At 48.9% G+C, this 21,776-nt stretch overlaps 1 protein-coding gene across 2 annotated transcripts in view; it reads right to left on the reverse strand.

Annotated features, from left to right (window-relative positions):
- The window catches only part of LOC100760809 (protein Aster-B), a 78,148-nt gene that overhangs the window by 22,950 nt on the left and 33,422 nt on the right, over positions 1-21,776 (reverse strand). For both annotated transcript variants that reach the window (XM_035443589.1, XM_027411865.2), the window contains exons 2-3: positions 11,715-11,925; positions 6,267-6,287 (exon numbers count right to left, since the gene is read on the reverse strand). In XM_035443589.1, coding sequence (XP_035299480.1) covers positions 6,267-6,287; positions 11,715-11,828 — 135 coding nt within the window. In that variant the 5' untranslated portion in view covers positions 11,829-11,925. The remainder of the gene's footprint in view (positions 1-6,266; positions 6,288-11,714; positions 11,926-21,776) is intronic.

The following is a 21,776-nucleotide window of genomic DNA, read 5'->3' on the forward strand; positions in this document are numbered from 1 at the left end:
ACGGCTCTGGTGAAATCGGAAATTTGAGACTGAATAGAGCAGGGGTTTCTTGAGAGACAGCTCTCCTCTAAGGAACCCCCGTCTATTCAGCAGCTTCTCTGATGCAATAACAGCAAACATGAGATTCTCCAAATGGACTGATCACAAAGAAGTCTAACAGATAGCCTGGAGAAGATGAGGCCAGCCTGAGGTGCTTTCCTGAGGACTAGGCCCCACCTTCCTTTCATGGAGGCATAGGATCAAAGCCAAGCAGACTCCCAGACAAGCTGCTCAGACCTTGAGGGCAAAATAGCGATAGTAAGAGCAGAGCTTCTAGACCCTGGTGAGAAGGAGGGAGACAAGTCAAAGAAAGAGATGGCAGCCAGTCCCTGGGGCAGAAAGGGCTCTAAAGTGGTTCTCATCCTGTGGGCCATGACCCCTTTGGGGGTTAAATGACCCTTTCACAGGGGCTGAATGTCACATATTTATTTACTGGAAGACTCATAACAGCAGCAAAGTAACAGTTACAAAGAAGCAATGAAAATAATTTTACAGTTGGGAGTCATCACAACATGAGGAACTGTATTAAAGGGTCCCTGCATTAGGAAGGTTGAGAACCACTGCCCTAGACAGAGAGGTACAAACAGGGAGTAAACAGCTGGGAATAGGAAGGCGTGGACTCCCGCAAGATCCTAGAAATAAATGAAGCAGCTCCCTTGCTCTTAGGCTTGGGCTGCTGCATCATGGGTAAAGTTCCTTTGTCTTATAAACCTTAGTAATTTCTTAGGCTGGAACCTTAGCATATTTAAAAATGACTCCAGTGGATCTGCAAAGATGACACCAGTTAACAATCTAGGCAACAGAGGAGAGGCTACCTTAAATGCCCTCCCCTGATAACGAGATTGATGACTGAATTATATGCCACCGGATAGCCCTCATCCAGCACCTGGTGAAAGCAGAAGCAGACACCCACAACTAATCACTGAACTGAACTGGAATCCAGTTGCAGAGAAGGATGAGTGAAGAGCAAAGGGGTCCAGACCAGGCTGGTGAAACCCATAGAAACAGCTGACCTGAACATCGGGGAGCTCTTGGTCCCCAGACTGATCACTACCAGCATGGGACTGATCCAGACCCCAGGAACATGGGTTTCAGTGAAGAAACCTCGGAAATCTACAGGACCTCCTGTAGTAGTTCAGTACTGATCCGTAGCATAGGTGTGGACTCTGGGAGCCCATTCCACATAGAGGAATACTCCCTGAGCCAAGACACACGGGGGTGGGCCAAGGCCCTATCCCAAAGGATATGATAGACTCTGATGACACCCTATGGAAGGCCTCACCATCCAAGGGGAGCAGAAAGGATATGTGGTAGGTAGGGTTTTAGTTGGGCGGAGATGGTAGGGGAGGAGGGGAGGGAGAGGGAACTGGGATTATCATGTAAAACAATGTTGTTTCTAATTCAAATAAAAAAAAATCTGCAGGAAAAAAAAAATGACTCCAGTGAAGCCAAAGAATACAGATTCTTGGGTCTCAGACTCAAAGACTCCAGTTAAGAGGAACATGACAGTCATTGTTAGGGTAAATAGAGGGAGGGGAAAGAATCCTTGCCCAAGGCATCTTCTAATTCCCTTCTCTTTCCATTTTGAAGGACACCTGCCTTCATCCAACCTAACTCCATTGGATGCCATCTTCCCCAGGAATGAGCCACCCTTCAGTTTATTCTTCTCTAGCACTTAGTATGTCATATATTGTATAAAAATTATCACCACATGAATGTATCCCCTATCTCTCTACTAGCATCTTATCACCATCCCATCCCCCCCCCCAACACACACACACACCTGCAGATCCCTAGATCATAAACCGGGTTTCTTGGAGTGTAGTCCCTGCCCTGACTCTATCCTAAGGTCAAGTTCTCTCTGCCTATGTGTCAGCAGTCCTCAAATTTTGTTGACTGCAGCAATTCTGTTTTCCAGGGTGATCACAACACCTCTTTTCAGGTCCACACCACACTCATGATATAGGCAACACAGACAGTCCCAGGAGGCTCCAGTAACTTAGCAGAAATTCCCTGGAAACACTGGTATCTAGGCCACAGACAAAGGACAGGTGATATGGTGACAGTCTGGACAAGACAGGGACAGTTTACAACTAGAGAGATATTGCCATAGGAGATGAGTCTTAGTCTGCGTTAGCCCTTGAATCCACCCCCTCACCAAGGGCTAGGCCGGGCAGGGCCAGAACTGCAGGAGCCAGAATTGGCTCTTAGCTAAACATTAACTCTATGGCAAACACTGGGTGCTGGGACCAACTGGTACCCTTTCTCCAGCCTCAGCAGGAAGGAGGGGGTAAGAGAGCCCAGGTTAAAAATAAAAAATAGATTTTGGTTCAGCATTGACCTCACCTAGGAAGAAACCAGTTAAGAGCCACAAAGGAAATCCTGTTGCTTCAGCCAAATCCGGTAGGCAGAAGCCAGATGTGGGTGGGACGAGGAGACAAGGGGGAGGCGATTAAACACGGGGTGGGCATGGGTGCAATGCAGAAAGGTGGGGAAAGGGTAGGAATGGGATGGGGGTCTCATCTGGAGAAGTCACACCACCACCTGAGAGTGGGGGATGGGGCCAACTGTCGTGAGAGTAACAGTCAGGGAGATTCTTCAAAGTCATGGGTAACAATCGTCGGTGGGACGAAGAGGAAGGACAGTCCTTGAAGGAAATACAAGGCAACTGGGTGTGTCATCTCTGCTACCCCCAACACCTGCATCCACTCCTACAAAGCGTTGTCCTATGGTTCTCAAACTGATGCCAGCTAGACTTGCAGTGTCATCCCCGGGTTCAGCACCAATCCTCCTTCCCGTCTTAAAGTCAGCTTTCCTAACAGAGGACAGTGTCAGACAATGTGGGTGCTGTCTCCAGCAGTTGCCCTATTCTAGGCTTTGTCCCTAAGTTGCTATGGAAACACTAACACCCCAGGAATGAGACATAAGGCAGGAGGGTCTATCTACCCACCAGGAGCTCAGCTAGTGCCTACTGGGACAGGGAAGGATCATATTTAAAAGGCACAAGATATCCCTCAGGCTTAAGTCTGACAACCTTTATTTCTGACCACTTTTCCAAAAGCCCTGTCACCTGATCCCTTAAGCTCCTGACCACTGGGGCTGCACCTTTGTACTCGAGGCTGGAGGCCCTACTGAATAAAATGAGCTAGTCAGCCCATGGTGGTGAAGGGCAAGAAGGGCCCCAGGGCAGTTGCACAAGACAGGGTCTTCTCACTCCACCCTGACTGTGACATTCACCCTCCTCGGCCTTTTTCCCATGTCACTGGGGTCTAGTCACTTCCTTTCTTATGACTCACCCTTCAGGTCGGGTTAGTCTGTTACTTTGCTGACAGCTTCCCTTGGTGAGTTGTGGGACAATAAGTTAGTTGCTTTTCTCTTCTACAGACGGGTGGTGGTGAGGATAGAGTGGCTTCCTCTTAAATTACACCTAGGCCCCTTGAACAGGTCTCGGGGGACTCCTATAGTGGTCAGTCAGTACTATGCAGAACCCTGACCCTAGCCTGCCACCAGGGCAGGGAATTATAAAGCTTTCATCTGTCTAAAAGAATCCTAATGCCAGGGATAGAACGTGAGGCATCACAGCTGGTGAAATGACTCTAGATGGGGGAAAGAAAAGAACATCTACAGCTGCAGGAACCAGGATCCTCTCTGAAGGTCAGATTCCAGCCGGCTGCTAGCAGGGAGCAATAGTGGTGAAAGGTAGGTTTAAGGGAAAGTGGGTCATAACAACACGAGTAGCCTAAGAGCCCCCCATATAGACTAGGAGGGGGTAGTGCTGAGGGAGGGATCAGCCAAAGTTCCCCTGATGATGGGATTTGAACACAAGTGTATAAGGCATAGCCACAGCACTCAGACAGAAAAAGGTACTTAGCCAGCCGGGTCCCACAAGTGCTAAAAAACCCTACCCAACAGGTGGCTCTCGGAGAAGCCAGGTCATAGATTCCAGTTCCAGCCAGGACAACTGTGCCAATGTCCAGGGTAAATGTCCTAGCAGGGCCAGAGAGCACCCGAGGGAAACTTCTGCAGTGTCAAACAGACAGGCTAACCACACTAATAAGTGGCTCTGGGAAACTGAACCAGGGCAGATCTGTCTCATCAGTAAGGGCGGAAGGATCCCATCCAACTAGCCTGTTTGGGTGATATATCCAACTTGCCTCTCCACTACTGCAGTTACTCATCAACCTCTTCAGGAGCTACCTCTTGTACAGGAAATGCAGGAAGATGTGAAAGCAGAGGCTATGGACTGTGCGATTCCCAAGCACATCTCTTAGTAGCTGCAGCTAGGGCGATTGGAAACTGTTTCTCATGTCCCGCTGTCCGCCTGCCATTTCTGTCTCCTCCTCCAGTCTCGATCCTTTCTGCTTCCTGCACCAAGAGGCAGCAGCCCAGAGCAGGCAGAAAGGGATGTGTTGGTGGTCATCCTGGAGGTCTGTCAAGTTCAACTGCAGACAGATGGCCTAACCCTCCCACCACCACCCCCCGCCCCCCCTGCCGCGCTCCAGCCAAGAAGCATGGCCTCCCAGCCTGCCATCACACTGAGTACTCAGATGTCACAGCTTCGGGATCAGGCTGAGGACTGAGGACAGGGAGATGAAAGGGGTGCAAGGGTGGGGCAGCTGAAAACTTGAGGCAATCAGGAAGAAACAGAAAGTCAGCCACGTGATTGCAAAGCAGGCAAGGGAGGAGCATGGAGTGGGAGGAAAAGGACTCTTCTAATGGGTCCTGAGCAGAGAGCACGGAGGGGACAACAGGACAAGGGATGGGAAAGCAAGGCAAACAGCAGCAGCAGCTGTGCCAAAAGCCACCCGAGGAGAAAGGGAGCAATAGAAGCGTAAGTGGCAACAAGGTCAGGATTTGCGTGTCCAAATTTGGATGTTTTATTGCCCAATAGCACCGTGGCCATGTGTTTTCTGTTTCCCTTAGGCGACACTAATTTATGCAATGCTCCTCAAAGGGAGATTATTGGGGTATTTGCAACAGCTGGGCCTGGACAGCTCCCACACAGAGAGAGCTCCTCCCTCCAAGATATGTGCTGCTATCAGCCTGAGGAGGCCAGAGGCCAGAAGACCCTTGGTGAGTCAGGGAGAAGGAACAGGCAAAGGGAGGCAGAGTTCAGCTTCTCTTCCACCCACTGTCATCTCAATCCTCAACTTCCTCATATCAACATGGGCCATTTGGGCTGCTCAGTAGGACTGTGAATGGTAGATCAATAAAAAGCACCTAGGATAGGCAGGCCCAGAGCAGCCTGTGGGAAGCCAGAGTGTTAGCTGACATGTGTCTGACCTTAAAGAACTGCTCATTACCATGTTGGAACACACAGATGGCCCATAGGGATGATTTGAACCCATAGCTGCACATTAAACACAAGCCTCTCCTTAGGCTCTTCCATTGCTCCCTCCTACCCTGTCATTACACCGTCGCCGGGGTAGCTTCTCCATGCCTCAGCTCCCATTGGAGCAGAAGGAGGTACAAGAGATGAGCAGAGGTGGGGGTGGAGGCTTGGTATTCTCAGCACAGACAGGCTCAAAGAAGGGGAGACAAAAGTCTGAAGCCAGGCCACAGTGCCCATCAGCTCTTCCACTGGGCAGTCCCCCCTGGGGGCATAGAACACGTGACCAGGGCAAGCTGTGAGGCGATCTGGTCTCTGTGACAAGGGGAATAGGGGCCTTCAGAGAGACTGCACACACCACAAAGCCTTTCCACGGTCCAGCAGCCACCAAGCCCTTCATCAGGCACATGCTCTGGGGGACACTGGATGTCTGCAACACATCCCATCACATAGCAAAGTCTCTCTACCCCAGTTCCCCCAAGATGTCTTGGCTAATGGATGCTAACTTTGGCCTTCTGACTCCCCTGACTCCAGAATTCTGTCTGGCCTTGAAATAGTCACTCCCCGATGGCTACTCCCTTGTATCCTACAGGGCACTAGATGAGGAAAGCAAAGAGGCCGGTCATTTCTTCTGTCCCCAAATCACATCCGCCTCCCCAAGACTTATCCATCCTGCTATAGATGGGAACTACAGTATTTATCTTGGGACAAGAAGAGGCTGACAAGGGCCCAAACTCACAGAGAACCCAAATTGAACTTGACCCTTTTCCCTTCCTCTGCCCACCTCTACCCACCCCCCACCCCCAACACATACATACACACACACACACACACACACACACACACACACACACACACATTTACTATTACCCACAAGAAGAGAAACAGTAATACTTACATTGTACCAACTCTGGCTTTTCTGAAAAGACAAAAATAAAATAGAGAACGAAGTTAGTTAGGGAAGAGATCTTGGGAGTGGCTAGAGTATTCCTTCCCCCTCGGGTGAAGGTAACACAAACAGCAGAGGGTGGCCAGGGAGAAGGAATCCAAATGCAGCTGAATGCTTCCCATGTCGATGCTCAGGAGGGTCCTCCTTTCGCAAGACAGTTCCAGAAAGAAGGCCCTGGGAGCAGTCCATGCTGGAAGCCCCACCACGGCTGGGGCGGTTGGAGATGCAGGCAGTGGCAGCACTAGCTATCGCTCAACCAGAAGGGAATCGGAGCCCCATCCATCGCCATGTTCTACTGATGGGGGAGTGGGATGTGTGGTAGGCATCCAAAGCCTAGTCCCCAAGTGGGTTTTGACTAGAAGCAATGTCTAGGTGGAGCCCAATACAGCCTTCTGCTCCAGGTCATTTCTGGCAAAGGCAGGGTGGAATATTTTGGTGACAGGGGAAGAAGAGGCAGCCTAAAGTCACACTATGCTCCTAGCTGGCAGGTGAGTAAATTCTTCCTGTCCCAACAACTGGTTGACCTCCTAACAGGTAAGGCCAGAGGTTTGGCAGGGGAAGAAAGGAGAATTGTCATCTCAGAAATCTTCTCCCAACCCATGGCATGACAACTCAGTATTCACACACCATATTCTGTCCCAGCTCCACAGTCAAGGAATTATCATTCTGATCTCCCCAATGGATCTGAAATGTTCTAATGAAAGAAGATGAGTGGCTAGAGTGTGCTGTGTCTGTTTCCAACCTCTACTTGTAAGCATTCTGTGTGGGGATGTAGGGAACTTTGCCAACAGATTGAAGCCTCTATGTGATGCACAGTCGGCAGCCTGGAGTTTGTGTTATCAATGCAGAACTGGACAGCCACTGTGTCAGTGGGCAAGCTGTGCGTGTGTGCATGCACACACGTGTATGGGGGGGGGCTATGAACCAGGGTGTGAAGGACTGTCTGCCTGACACTTTGACCTCTACTTTGGTGGCCGGAGACAGGCAGCGGCAGGGGATCAGGCATGAATATGCTTCTCCCTCACACAGATTTCACTGACTAGGGCAACTAGCTTGCCCAGGGCAACAGGTAACAAGGCAGACATTCAGTTCCCCTCTGCTAGGGGCTCTCTGTAGTCATTCCTCAAATGGATGTCACCGGGGTCTAATCTAGATGGCATGGTGGTTTTACCATAGTGACACCTCCTTCTCCAATCCAGAAGTTGAAGGCCAAATCCATGTATCCAAGACTATTTCATCACAGGGTGGGAATGGTTAGCTGGTAGGAAGGAATTCTGGACTTGAGCATTCCCATCGTTCACTAAGGCTGGTGGGGGATGGGTGGAGCAAGAAAGTTGTATCTAATGGGACCTGCATTTCTATAGATTTTTTGAATGGTCACTGTGACAACTGACTCTAGGACCACAAGAAATGGGGTTGTGTAGATGTTGGCTAACTGTACACCATGATGACAGCAAGTATACTCTTGCAGCCACCACCCAAACTATCCACAGTTACCCTGTAATACACTAGTCCTGACCCAAGCTAGTCACCTGCATCACAGAGGAGGAAATGCTCCCAACTGCACCTAAGCACTTCATTCCTGGCAACTTTTGTATACAACCTAAGGAGGAAAGGGGATGATGGGGAGAGGACCTGCCTTCTGCCCGTGTAACATCAAGATGTTAGTCCCTTAAGAAACTACTTGAAACAAACAGCTTTCAAGGTCCCAAGAGCTTCAGTTAGAAACATCTGTCCCATCTCTAACTAGTTCTTTGACACCTTTACAGCTAATACGTGTTATCTTAGAAAGTGAGAACAAGGAAGGAAGTCTAAGAACTGAAAGAAATGAGCAAGGCTCTCTCTAAAGCAAGGGCTTTGGAGGCCGTGCCCCGACCACAGCTCTACACAGTGTCTGCCAGGACTGAGGGTGCCTCAGGGACATCCACATTAGCCCTCAAGACTGTCCAGCAGGAAGGAGTTCCTGGGAAAGAGTTACATCCTCATGGTTCCATATTCCTAAGCAGAGGGCTGAAGGCACCTCCTGTGAAAGAAGGGCCCAGGAGGGTGACGGGGCACCAACAGGCAGGAAAGGGAGACTGCCTACCATTGTAAATCCGAGGCTGTGCCCCTACCTGGGGGATAAGGCTAGAGGGCAAGAAGGCACAGAACTAAGAGGAGGTCAGGTTCAAATAGCTTGTAACAGATGATTAAAGGGGGAAGGGGGTGAGGACAAAGACAGCTGTTGGAGACAGGGTTAAAGCTGGAGGTGGAGGACTTGTTCTGTGTCTCTTTGGACCTTCCTACAAGGAATCAGACAAACAAGGACTAGATGGAATGCAAGGCTCCTGGAAACATAGCCAAAACTACCTTACAGCAGTTTCCTGCCATCACATCCAAAAGCATCACCTAGAGCAAAAGCCCAAGGAATCTAGATGATGGGCTGAGGTGGAGGGTGAAGGGAGTGGGACCAGGAGCTCTACATTAAGCATAAGTTGGGAAGGGGAAGCAAAAAACAACGTCTTACTTTGATCAGATTAAGTTTGTCATACTGAAAAGAAAAACCACAAAAATTAGAATTCAAACAAACAAACAAACAAAAATGTGAAAGGTCACAGTAGTACCAGTGTCACAGCACTGGGCATTGCCAAGCACCAACAGAGAGCTAAGCTGCAAGGCAGAAGCCAAGGATTGAATGGCCCTATCCACTTGGCAGGTCTGCAAGTGCTGAGCAACACTCCCGAGCTAGTGGGGGCAGGAAAGCATACCCTGGCTCCCTCTAGTGACCACAGGCCATCACTACCAAGTGCAACTCGATTGTGGCCCAAACACAGGGGTTCCTGAGAGTGCAAGTCAGCCCTGGGACCTGAGCAGAAGCAAGAATCAGCCTCAACCACTGAGATAACGATGGGGAAGTTAAAGCCTTAATGATTCCCCTGTCCCAATCCTGTATCTAACAAATGAAGAAACAGAGGCTAGAAAGGGAGAGAGACACTGCATCTGCCACCTGTCCCCACTCTGTGAAGAAGGAGGCATCTTGCAGCCTGCTTGAAAAACACAACACAGGGTGCCCTCTTTGCAGGAGGAGGTGGTCGAGGTGGCGTAGCTAAGACTGTAGCAAAAACAGCTCTAGCTCACATATCCTCTGCACAGCCACATCTGGCCACCTTGAAAGGGCGCTGCCTGGGGAAGATGTGTTAAAAGCTTTGGCCTTACCCTAGCAGCACTTCCTTGCAGTCCAAGAGTTTGCCCTGCATTGAACCCTCTTCCCATGATGCCTCTGGTATTAATGTTCTGCAGTTGGTGTGTCTTGCACATGCCCATTACGGGTTGAGCATAATTGCTCCCTGTGGTCCTCCCCGTGTCAGTGGTCAGCAAGCATCATGCTGCTCACCAAATGAATAAGAGCTGTACACTTCACCCTAGGACTGGAAACACTAAAGACTCGGAGAAGAGGTGGAGAGAGGGAATAACTAGAGGGCCCTCTAGTACACTTTTCAGCTAAGGCAGAGGAGTGAGCACTCTGGCATAGAGACTAAAGGTCTTATATAACTCCTGTCCCCAGATATCGGGCCTGCCTGAACCTGCCTAGCCTCCTGCACCCAGAGAGGACCCCTGCTGGCTTCCCCACTCGAGTCTATCCTCCACTGGCAACAGCCACTTAAATCCTGAGAGTGCTTTGAGTGTGAAGGGCACAGAGGACAGGCTTAGGTGTGGGGCTTCATGTTCTTCCATCAGAAATGGACAGTGCTGTGCCTTCCTCCCTGAGGACACTCACAGACGCTGTTCTAAGTCTTCCCTCGGCTTCTTCCAGATGCACTGCTTCCCCGCAATTGATTTCCTGGGCACTATCGTCTTACTACCAATGGCTCACCATTTACTCACTCCAACTTCCCCTCGGACCGCAGAGATACTCGGGCCCTGGTAGATAGAGTCTGGCACAACTCCCTCCTGCAAGCATAGATCCATCCAGAACCTGGTGGGTATTGCCACATTCATCAACCTCCAGATGCTGGCACTACACCTTCTTTGATCAAAACCCGGGGCTCTAAGCAAACCATGAGTGAATTCCAGTGTGGTTCAAGCAAGCAGTTAAGGGTTCCCTGGCCAAGTAGCTCTCGGGATGGAGGGAAAGATAAACTGGGAAGATCCCGTGAGGTCTTGCCAATGTCACCGACCCTCTGTCATTGTTCTTGTCAGGCTCTCATCACTACTGCCAGAGAAGTTTGCCCATCAAGGGGCCACAAGAAACAACAGTTTGACTGAGTAGAGGCCCCATACACACAGGAATAGAACTACCCCCTGCAGGACTCTGCTTTAGAAAGTGCCACCCGAGGAGGGAAACACATTCCCACTAGTGGTGGTGTTTGAGAAGCAGGCAGACAGGGGAGGGGAGGGACGAGGGGGGGGCAGGGTCTGTTTTCTGACATCAGGTGCAGTGGGAGTAGTCCCTCAGTGACTTCCAAGCCAGCCTGCCAAGGGATGGGGGTGGGGCACAGTAGGGTCGGCCCTTCTGGGAAAGGGACCAAGCAGGACATATGGGCAGAATTGGCAGGGGTGGAGGGAGGGGTGCTGAGCTGAGCACTACAGACAATTCAATACTAGAGGGGGAGAGTAAAAGACAGAGACAAAAGATGGCTTACTTTTGAGAGGCGCTTGTGAGACTAAGACCATGCATGCAGAGAAGGTATATGGGAAACAGTGGGGAGAAGAGGAAGAACAAGAAATCAAAAGACAAATCCAAGTGGGAAACCAGCTCCCAAGCCTCCCAGGGTCGGGGGTGGGGGGGCTCCCTTTTCTCATGCCCTGTGAGTCTGGCGGCTGAGGAGCACCTGGCTAGAGGTGCCAGAGACCTGGGAATGGTAGGAGAGCTCTGGGGAACCACAACCCCATGAGGCCTCTGTGCTAATCCTTGGACCAGGAGCCTTCGGGCTCAGGTGTACAGCTGGGGGGTGGGGGGGAGCCCTGGGACTGTCCTCTCTGCAAGATGAGTAGATTAGTATGAAGGTAAGCAGGGTGTGGGCAAACAGCTCTCTGGGAGGCTCCCTGAAGCCTCGCTTTCTGACAGCACAGTTGTCCCAAATAATGTCTCTTTACCAGTTCAAGGGGCCAAATTTAAAACATTAAACAGATGACACCTCCTTATCCCCAGAGCCCCCATCTGTATCTCAGGGGTCATAAAATTCCTTAATTCCTACAGAGAGATGGGAAGTGGGTTGGGGCGTGAGGCACGTGGCTCAGGACACACACACACACACCCCAGTGTTTAGACGGGAATCTATTCGACTAGGGTCTCCCCTGCCCGCCCTGACCTGATCTGACCATATAGACACCGGGACTGTTCAGTCACCGGAGTACCCAGTACCTGCCTGCAGCTAGCTAACAAGGGATACTGGATCTCCATCATGGTCTGCTCACCTTGGAATTTTTACCACCACTCCGACCAGATTGTGAAGAGCAACTGCGTTGCACACCCTGCTCCGGGGTGGATGGGGACTTGTCGGAGGAGTGGTCTGAGCCCTTCTCCACCATGGTCTCTCCGTCCTGGTTCTGTGGTGTTGGCGAGCGGGACCGCTTCCGGAGGATGGGGGAGCAGGCCGGCGTGCTGCGGTTGGAGTTACTGGCAGTGCTGCGGGGGCAGATGGAGACAGGGAATGAGGTGAGAAAGAGAAGGAAGGAGGGAAGGCTGTCAATGATAGCAGGCCAGAGACCCATGCAAAGGACCCAGCCAGCTCAGGGAGCCCAGGCTGAGGAGAAAACCGGAGAGAGGGGCCCAGCTAGGGACTCGCTGTACTGTAATGCTGCTACTGGCCAGCAGGGGGCAGTAGTGCCAGTGTAAAAAGGGAAACAGGACTAGAAACCAGCAAGTAGGTATTTAAACCGTTCACCCACCCCAGCCCGCAATCTCCCCATCCCATCCAGTTTGAGCTTTTACTATAGGCAGAAAGCTACTAGGGGAAATAATTTAGACCCTGAAAGAATCATTGGCAATCACTCAGTACCACCAGCTCATTTTATAAACACTGTTTCAACACTTTTGTTCATGACGATAATCTCACTTCTCAAAGCATTCATATGCATATCATTTCACAGACGTGTCTTTTAAAAACTGATTAAGTTACTTTCTTGTGCACCTATGTGTGCGAGCATGAATGTGCCACGGCATGCCTGTGGAGGTCAGAGAGCAAGCAACTTGCTTGAGTCTGTCCCCCACCTTCCACAGTGTGAGTCCTGGGGAACAACTCAGGCCACTTGATTGGCAGTGAGTTCTTTTATCTAATGAGCCCACACACACACAATGTCTTAAGACATTGAACCAAGCTTATAATGGCAAGTGCCACTATCCTTAAGTTTAAAAATGAAGACGAATACCTGGCAGACAGAAGCAAGCCATCAAAGGACAGACTCACAATTGATGCTACTCTATTAAGTTATGCTGCTGTTCCACTGGGGCAAAGCCTTATTCTCATACCCCACCCTGCCCCAAATTCATCTCTTAAAAAGCTCCATGTACTTCCCACAGCACTAAATCCAGCTACCCCTCGGCATACCATCTGTTAATATAATAAGAATTGAAACTTGTCCTGTGTTTTCAATAGAGGTAAAGAGAAAAACTGAATTAATTTTGCTTTGTTTTGAAAGGACAAAATCAAACAGATGCACAAAAGGGGACAACGAAGACTACTCAGAAAGAAGCAGGGGTGGGGTTTGGAGGGAATGATGTGTGAGATTACACAGCCAAAGAGCACGGTGGCAGGAGGGGGCAGGACTCTGCCCACCTGCTCAGTAGCCAGACTGGATAAGCCAGGCAACCATCTCAGGAAACCACATGCTGGCCTTGCCTCAGGAAGTACAGGGCAGGGTGGAGGACAATGACATTTGCATGAAGATCTGGCTGTAACCTCAGATGACCCCACTGCAGACATTTGCAATGATTGCCATGTCCTACCACCTGGATAAACTCAATAGAGGAGAGAGGATCTACATGCCCAAGCAGTATCACTGGGGAGGCGAGAAAGTAGAGTAGAAACCAGGATTGGACCTTATTAGAGAAACAGAGAGAGAAAGAACAGGGAAAAAGAGAAAACAAATGTAGCCAGAAAGCCCAAGGTTTTGCTTCATCTGAACACACAGAGTTCAATTAAAATCTTGTCTGCCAATGATTTGAAGAAGCCCAAAATGTCTCTCAGAGGAGGCTGTCCAACCTCTCTCCTCATCCCTTTTCTCTGACTCTCTAAACCCATTCAGTACTATGAACCCTGGGGAAAGGAAGTTATATTCATTTCTTCAATTCCAGAAGCAGAGCCATGTGTCTAATGGAAGCAGACACCCTAGTCCTCTGGGAGAGCTTGGAGCGGTGGGGAGAGACCCAGGTGCACACCCATCCAACAAAGCCTCCTTTCTCTTGGGACAGTTCCAGCATATGTCCAAGTATTCAAGAGCGATCTTCCTACCTACTCACCCCCAACAAAAGAAAAAGAAAAACAAGAGGGAACACCTGTCCATCACAATCACAAAAGACCTTTCCCAGCTTTCTGAAACAAACTGCATTCTCAGATAGTCTGACTCTAGCCCATGAGTACCTGCTGATAAGTGGCTGCTGGGTGCAAATTCAAGTAAAGGGCAGGTAAAACAAACAATATCAAAAGTATAAAAACAAAAAACGGATGCCAATGAATAACAGGAATGAAGTGAGTGCAACGGTGCCACTCTTGCTACCAAGCTGATGACCCAAATATAATCCCCAGGCCCCACAGGGTGGAAGGAGAGAACTGACCCCCTGCAAGTGGTATTCTGACCTCTGCACGAGCTCTGTTACATGTGTGTGCACGTACCACAGTGTACATGTGGAGATTAGAGGACACGTTAGGGAGTTAGTTCTCACTTTCCACCATGTAGGTCCCAGGAATTGAACTCAGGTCTTCAAGCTTGATGGCGAGCACCTCTGCCTCTAAGTCATCCCTTGGGTCCCTTGCATCTTCTCATGTTACCCAAACTAGAATTTAGTTCTTCTCCAGTTGTGTTCTTCACCACTGTGGCTACTACTCTCTGACTTCAACCTGCCATTTGGGCAAGTCCCCTCTGCCATCAGCCCCACACACACTTGCTAGTCTGGCCCAACAATATTGTGCCCAGTAAATATTTCTTCCAGATAGATGTCTCCTGAGTGCCTCAGTTCCCAAATATCTGGCCATCTTCCTCCCAGACCTCTGCCCATTTCTGGCCCTTTCCCAAAGACACCATCATGGCTCAGAAGTGGCACCTCTCCTATCCCACCACACTGCATCCTATTCTGTTGCCATAGGCTCTTTATCCCATCCTTCCTTCCCTGTGCTGGGGTCCTGCCTCAGGTTCTCAGTGTGTCTTGTCTGGGCTTGTCCAACGGCTTTAGCTAAGATTTGAGTGGTTCCTGAAAACACTGAGAATAGTAAGAGGTCGTCGACCCTTCCATGCTTTGGCCCTGGCTCCAGTCCTTCCCTATACAAGAAGAAATCCCTGTAGTTCTGCACGTAAGCAGAGTCACTGCTAAACCTATTAAAAGACCAGCCATTGTCCTGTAGGTTTGGACAGGCTGTTAAGCAAATAAAACCAATTCCTACTCATTTTGTACAGCAGTCTATCTTTCCAACTCTATTGTGTGCCCTTATCCTGATCCTACGGGCAGTAATTAATAGACTTGACACTACACTTGGGGATGGGGCTCCAAAGGACCTTACTTGCACTATAGGGAGGAAGACCAGTATTGGGTCAATAGACAAGACCACTGACCTGAATTCAGGAAGAGTCCTGAATTCAGGAAGAGTCCTTTAAGAAACCTGAGAAACAGGAGAGTAAGTACCTGGTCAAGGTGTTAGGACAGTGTGTGTAGCACTAGAGTGCCACAAATATTTATTGGCCACCTGGTATATGTTAAATATTCCAATTCACACAGGTGAATAAGAAAAGTTCTTTGTGCTAAGGTCACTTACAGTGAGGTGGAGCTAGACATGACCTCCTCTCATTGGAACATAAGCTGCAGGTGGTGTGATCCAAGAAAGCAGGAGGAGGAAGAGAGGAAGGGAGGGAGGAAAGGAGAGAAGAGAGAAAGGGAGAAGGAAGGAAGGAAGGAAGGAAGGAAGGAAGGAAGGAAGGAAGGAAGGAAGGAAGGAAGGGGAGAAGAAAGGAAGGGGAGAAGAAAGGAAGGGGAGAAGGAAGGAAGGAAGGAAGGAAGGAAGGAAGGAAGGAAGGAAGAAAAGCTTTCCTTGAAGAACTGGGTTCAGAAAATGCATTGGGGTTATTCAGGTAAAGACACAGAAGTCAAGGCAGAGCAGAAAGAAAAAAGAGAAAAAGAAAAATCAGCATGAAGAGAATGAAAGTCTTGAATAGAATGGAACACAGGGAGAGTGACAAGCTGCACCTGAAAGTTTTGAACTAAGCTCAAGAGCATCCTATAATCACCACATCTCCCTAACAACAGGCCCACTAAGACCCTGCTGGCTGACCCTAACCCAGAAAGACACTCACCATTCCCCACCTCTCCTATGTGTAAGACTGGCAACAAAGACTTTCACTCCTGTCCCAGTTACCTTGTGACAGAAAGTATGTCCTTAAGCCTCACCACCACGTCTCATAGTATGTATGTATGATCATGGCCTACTCCCTATACTCTGGTCTGGCTGCAGTCCTTGAGCAACAAGGAAATACAGCAAGAGAACAAAGGGTTTCTTTCAACCAGGTCACTCTTTACAGGTTCTTCAACCTGCATCTCACACGCCCTAGTAACTGTACCTCTTTTCCTGGCTTTCTGCCCCCATCCTTATTCCTAGTGAGGTCCTGTGGGCACAGGCAGACCTTGTCAGCACGCCAGCTCCCTGATCAGCCACCCGTGCATTTTTCAGAACTCTGAGCCAAGCACAATGGTCAGCTGATGTTCTTTATTCAAGTTTATGTGTTTGTCTTTATGAGAGATTGTTTCTGCTCCAGATACTGCAAAATATATACCTGCCACTCCGGATGCCCTGTGCCTTCATCTTTTTGGATGACAGCCTCTATCCTTGCGATCTTGTGGTCCCACCAGCCCCACAGCTGTAGCTCATTCTTGATCAGATTCCCAAGCCCAGCCCTAAGGTTCCCTTAACGACCAAATGCTACAATCCTCTCACTACCAAGGAGCACTGGTAACTTTTAAAATGACTCTCTGTTATATTCCAGGGCACTGCCATCAGGAGAGCACTACCCTTGAGATCTGGGCATTGCACCTCAAAGCAGTAGATTAAGGTAAATCACCAATGTGTGTCATGAGAGCAAGTCCAGCTTGAAGGCCCACTTAGCCATTTGCTTTCTGTGTTACCTTGATTCTTGAGTCTCATTCTTTCTTATTTGAAGAGACCTAGCACAATGCCTGATGCATACCCAGTCCTAATAAAGAGTTGGGCCACCAAAACGGGTTCTAAACTCCCTTTCCTCGGTCTTTGGGTTAAGTGTAAAAGATATAAATGCTTCCAGACACTACTCATAGGGTGTGTGTGTGTGTGTGTGTGTGTGTGTGTGTGTGTGTGTGTGTGTGGAGAGAGAGAGAGAGAGAGAGGAGGGTGTCAGCAACACAAAATGTGATTCCTAAAGGTATAGAATCCCAAAATCCCAGATTTCAGAATCCTCATCCTAAATAAGTACCATTCTAAAGCCGCACTATGTGCAAGGAACAGTTTTTGAGGGGTTGAGAAATAACTGATATATCTGTATGTCCTTGGTCACAGAGCCTTCTTCATACTGCCGCAAGTAGGTAGACTCACTGGAATGGTAAAAGTCACTTTGAACTCATTATATGAGCTGCTAGTATAGAGAGTTAAAGCAGAACTGATGGAGCATAGGCAAGAGTGTGTGGTAGAGGAGAATGGGACCTAACGGACATCCCTTGTTTTTGATTCCCTGCTAATTATCACTAGCACTCACAGGCTCCTCCCTCTTCCCTCCCACTCACAGCCTCAGACAAAAGCTGATTCTTGTATTGATCCACAGATGACCCATCTCAATGCTGATCCTGAAGTCTCATCAATAATCCCCCTTAGTTCTCCGTAACCCCACTGCAAATATCCACGTGAACCAGCCACCCTCCTTTGAGTTTCCCCATAGCCTGTGTTCATGTGTGTGAGACACGCACCTTCCTAGGCCACAGGTGCGTGTATGTAACACTCTGCAAAGAATTTCCATGCTGCATGCAAATGCTGCCATTAGTAAGCCTGTCCACCTACACCAGTTCCAAATTCAGAGTCTATGGAGGATTACTGACGACACTTATTCTTCCTTTTGTTCTTGCTTGTCCATTAACAGTCTCTGAATTTAACATCTGCACCCACGAAAAACCACAGCACAGTAGGTGGGAAGGGCAGACCCACTAGGACTTTCATAGATGGGAGTAAAAGGCATAAATCCCAAAATCCCAGCTGGGTCTTTAGCTCCCCTGCCATCTCCTAGAGAGGAATCAATCACTGCTTTTAGAAACCGGTCTTCCCCAGTGAATACAAAGACCCATCTCAGGAACTTAGCACCAACATACACTTTTTAGGATGTTGGATGGGGCTAAAGGTCAAAGGACGGGAAATGTCCTCATGCAAAGAGCTCCCTGTGGTCACAGATAGAACCTGCTCACTGTGTACCTATAACCTGAAGTCTCATCCTGGCAGGATGCCACCCTGGAGCCAGTTCCCTCCAGGAAGAAGGACCGATTACATCTGATGGGGCAGTTGTGATCACCTGGGGAGGTGGGTGATGGAGACAGGCAGCCTGCAGGAGGAACACTTCCCCGCTGGGACACAGAAGCTGGCTCCTCCTGCCACCTAATGGGCCTCTCTAACTGCTTCAAGAAATAGGGACTGAGAGACACGTCCTGCTCCCTCTACCCTTTCAGAATAACTTGATGACATCTCTGTGGTTCAGTGCCAATAATCCAGGGTACTTCTGGTGGTCAGCTTGCTTCACTTACTGGTCCCCCCCATTCTAATCCAAGGAACATGGGCTATTTCCATTGGTCAAGTGCTTACCACACAGCCATGAGGACCCTACGTCCCACCTCTAGAACCCATCCTCAAGCTGGATACAGCAGTATGTTCCTGTAATCCCAGCCCTGGGAAAGCAGAAAGAAAAAGGACCCTCGGGCTAGCTGTCCAGCTAAATGAGGGCATCCCTGGTTCCTTGAGAGACCTTATCTCAAAGAAAAATTAGGTGGAAAATAGTCAAGGTGAATTTCTGATATTGACCTCTGGACTCCATGTGTACCTGTGTACACAAACAGATACATGCAAACAACCATATAATAATAAGGAATGTTTAAAATTGTTTTCCAAAAAAAATCTTATGAAGTAATTAGGTGACACAACCCATTAAACACTTGCCGCCAGGTGGCTACCAGACCATCTAGCCCTATTCCCAATGGGTACATACTTGCTGGAAAAGTCTTAGCGATGACTTCAGCTGTTGATGAATTAACTGAATAATTGACACAAGGGCACAGTCCATGTGAAGTCTTGGGCCAAAGAGAGAAAAGCAGAACTTCAGTTGCCCTGACACTGGCATTCATGGTCCAGAGAAGTGATGGGGAAAGAGAGGGCTGGTCAGGGCAAAGGCCTTTCCGTGCTTAAGCCAATGAGAAGGGCCCTTCTTCACAATGGTTGGAGCCTCCATCTACCCCGCTCCCCACTGCCTGGCCTTCCCGCAGCTTGTTGAGCCCAGAGTTTGGAATTCAAACCAGGAACAGACATGACAAACGCTGTTTTTCATTTCCATGGAGACCAGAGCCTGCAATGGAACCGGGGCTCCATGCCTGAAATGCCAAAACAGCCTGACCCACTTTCCCCTCCTCCTGCAAAAACAAAATAAGTTTGTTTGGGTCCTTCCAGGGCACGGGAGAAGCCAGGCTGCTGTTATCTTCATGGATAGTTCAAAGAGAAACAAATTATAGTCACCACGAATAACACTGAGCATGCTACAGAAGGAGCCGGAGACCAGACTGCAGGTCACAAAGTCACAGTCTAGAGGCAATCCCCACCGCTTCCTTGTCCGTTTTCTGCAGAGAAAGACTCAAGTCCTCCATGGCAAGTACCCGAAGGCCTCAAGTTGCCTTCCCTACTTCATCTTGTATCACTTTATCCCTGTATTTTTCCAGCCTCCTGAGCCAAGTTTACCTCTCTGAGGGTTCCTAACTTGGCATCTGTGTTTCTTCTGAAGTTTTACATATTGGTTCCTTTTCCCACCACTGCATCAAAATTCAAGTGTTACCTCTCCAGAACAGTTTCCTGCAGGACCACTCATCCGAAGTGGCCTTGTTGTCCCCCCAGAACCATCACTCCATTACTCCTTTTACTTTCCTAACCCTATAGGAGGAGCCCAATGGTCACACTTTGGGCCTTTCACTTTTTTAGCACTATAAGGAACACTGTTGGGGGTGGGCCTCATCTCTAGAGAAGTCCCCCAATGCCTCTCTGGGAACAACTGCCACAGGCTGGGATCACAGGCGTGCGCTGAGTGACTACAGGGCTATCCATTCTGTCAGGTACAAGCACTCTCTTAGACATACCTTTGTGAAGCTGGCCAAGTCTGCCTTCTTTCTAACTCCAGCTCTTAGACTTTATTCTGACTTCTTAGTCGATAAAAACTGAAATATGACATCACTTCCAAACTCCTGGCTGGCCTTGTCATTTTGTCTAGACATCAGAGTATCTGGGTTTAAAATTCTGAGTTCTTTGGTACCCCTGAGAAATCTTTCTGGGAACCTGTGTTCCTTGGCTGTTTTAAAGGTTAGGAGCTGCCTTACCTGAATGAGAGTCTTAAAAGGAAATAACTTGGACAGGGCATCCCAAACGTAGAGGGGTTCCTGTAATTGCCCATGGAGTGAAAAGGGGTTTAAAGTTTAATGCAAATTCCCAATGAAGAAACTGGATCTTGTTCCTAAATCCTGTGCCCTCCGAGTGGCAGAGGCGCAAGGGAGAATTACAGTCACTACACTGATTCCCTAATTCCATGGGACAAAGACTTAAAAAAAAAAAAAAAAAAAAAAAAAAAAAAAACCGAAGCAGAAAACACTGAAATCACAGACAGAACTTGCTAGTGTGTTACAGTCTCATCCCCCTATGAGTGTTCCCAACAGATCAAGTACAGAAGGACTGGGGGTACAGTTCTGCTGGACTGGCTGCACGGTCTCTAACAGCCTAGTTTGGAAGAGGCCTTGGTGGTCACACTGCCACTCCGTGTAGGAATTCTGCCTTCAGCAGTGCTGACCACAGCCTGGGCAAATCTGCATTCGAGTTTTAATAACAGAGCATTCATAGGCCGATGCAGGCAGGTAGGCTGTCTTAAAGTGACTATATCAATGATCGTTTTCTCTCCTTCTCTCCCTCCCTCCCCCACCCCTCTGAATTTTTCTTTTAAAATAAAGCTAATCTCACTCAGTTAACATCACCAAGCAAGGACTTTCTAAGCACCTCTAACTGTGTAACACAAATTTACTCTCAGGGCCCCACTGGGCAGCGAGTAGGTCATGGTTCTTTGTATCCATACACATCAAGCATGACACTGGGCACAGAGTGGGGACTTAATAGTTTTTAAAGTTGGCTCTAGCAGTCTCTGCCAAATCTAAGGACAACTCTACCCAAAACATTTCAGAATCTTCAATGCTCAGGAGTACGGGACCTTGTAAAACGCGGGTGCTAAGCTATCCCAGGAAGCCCCTTAGGAAAGATTTCCAGTCCTCTGGGAGATCACCAGCTAGTCAAACAAGGCAAAGAGGAGTTCAACTGAATAGAATTTCCGGCTCCTTCTGAGTGGACTCATCAAGGGCCCCTCCCCCAGCCTCAGCAAAATAAATGTGGTTCAGGGTAAAAGCGAGGAGTAGAGAGTAGCTCACATCAATAAAGTGCTTGTCTCAGGAGCTTACGGATCAGATTTTGATTTTCCCCCAGAGGAGGTAGAAGCAGGAGGATCCCTAGAGTTAGACAGCTAGTTAGGCTAGCCTAACGAGTTAATTCCAGACCCATGAAAGGCCTTCACTCAAGGAGGTAGATGGCATCCTTGAGGGTGACACCAGAGATGATGTCCTCTAGACTCTACATGCATGCAAACATACATCTGTTCAACCCATCACATCCTGTCCCATCCATTAGTGGAAACATGTTCCATATCAGATCATGTCTTGACATGAGGAATACCTTCTTTGACTAAGGATTTCCAGTCTGGAGGATGAGATTAACGAACACCTTATAACAGGAACTACTTGGATTTCATCGAAACATCTCTCATCACCACAAGTCAAGACAGCCAAGCTGAAGGACCATAGAACTGCACCTCAGAAATTGGGTGGCCCTTCCCTTCCCTGTGGATGATATCATGGGCAAACCCCTCTACTCTGAGCTTGGAGAAAAATGAGTGTACATTCTCCTCACCCCCACAGAAATGTGAGAGGAGGGTAGGAAAGAACACATTGCAGAGCACTGAGTGCCTCAGCATCCC

Source organism: Cricetulus griseus, chromosome 4 (assembly GCF_003668045.3).
Source record: "Cricetulus griseus strain 17A/GY chromosome 4, alternate assembly CriGri-PICRH-1.0, whole genome shotgun sequence".
NCBI classification, from domain to species: Eukaryota; Metazoa; Chordata; class Mammalia; order Rodentia; family Cricetidae; genus Cricetulus; species Cricetulus griseus.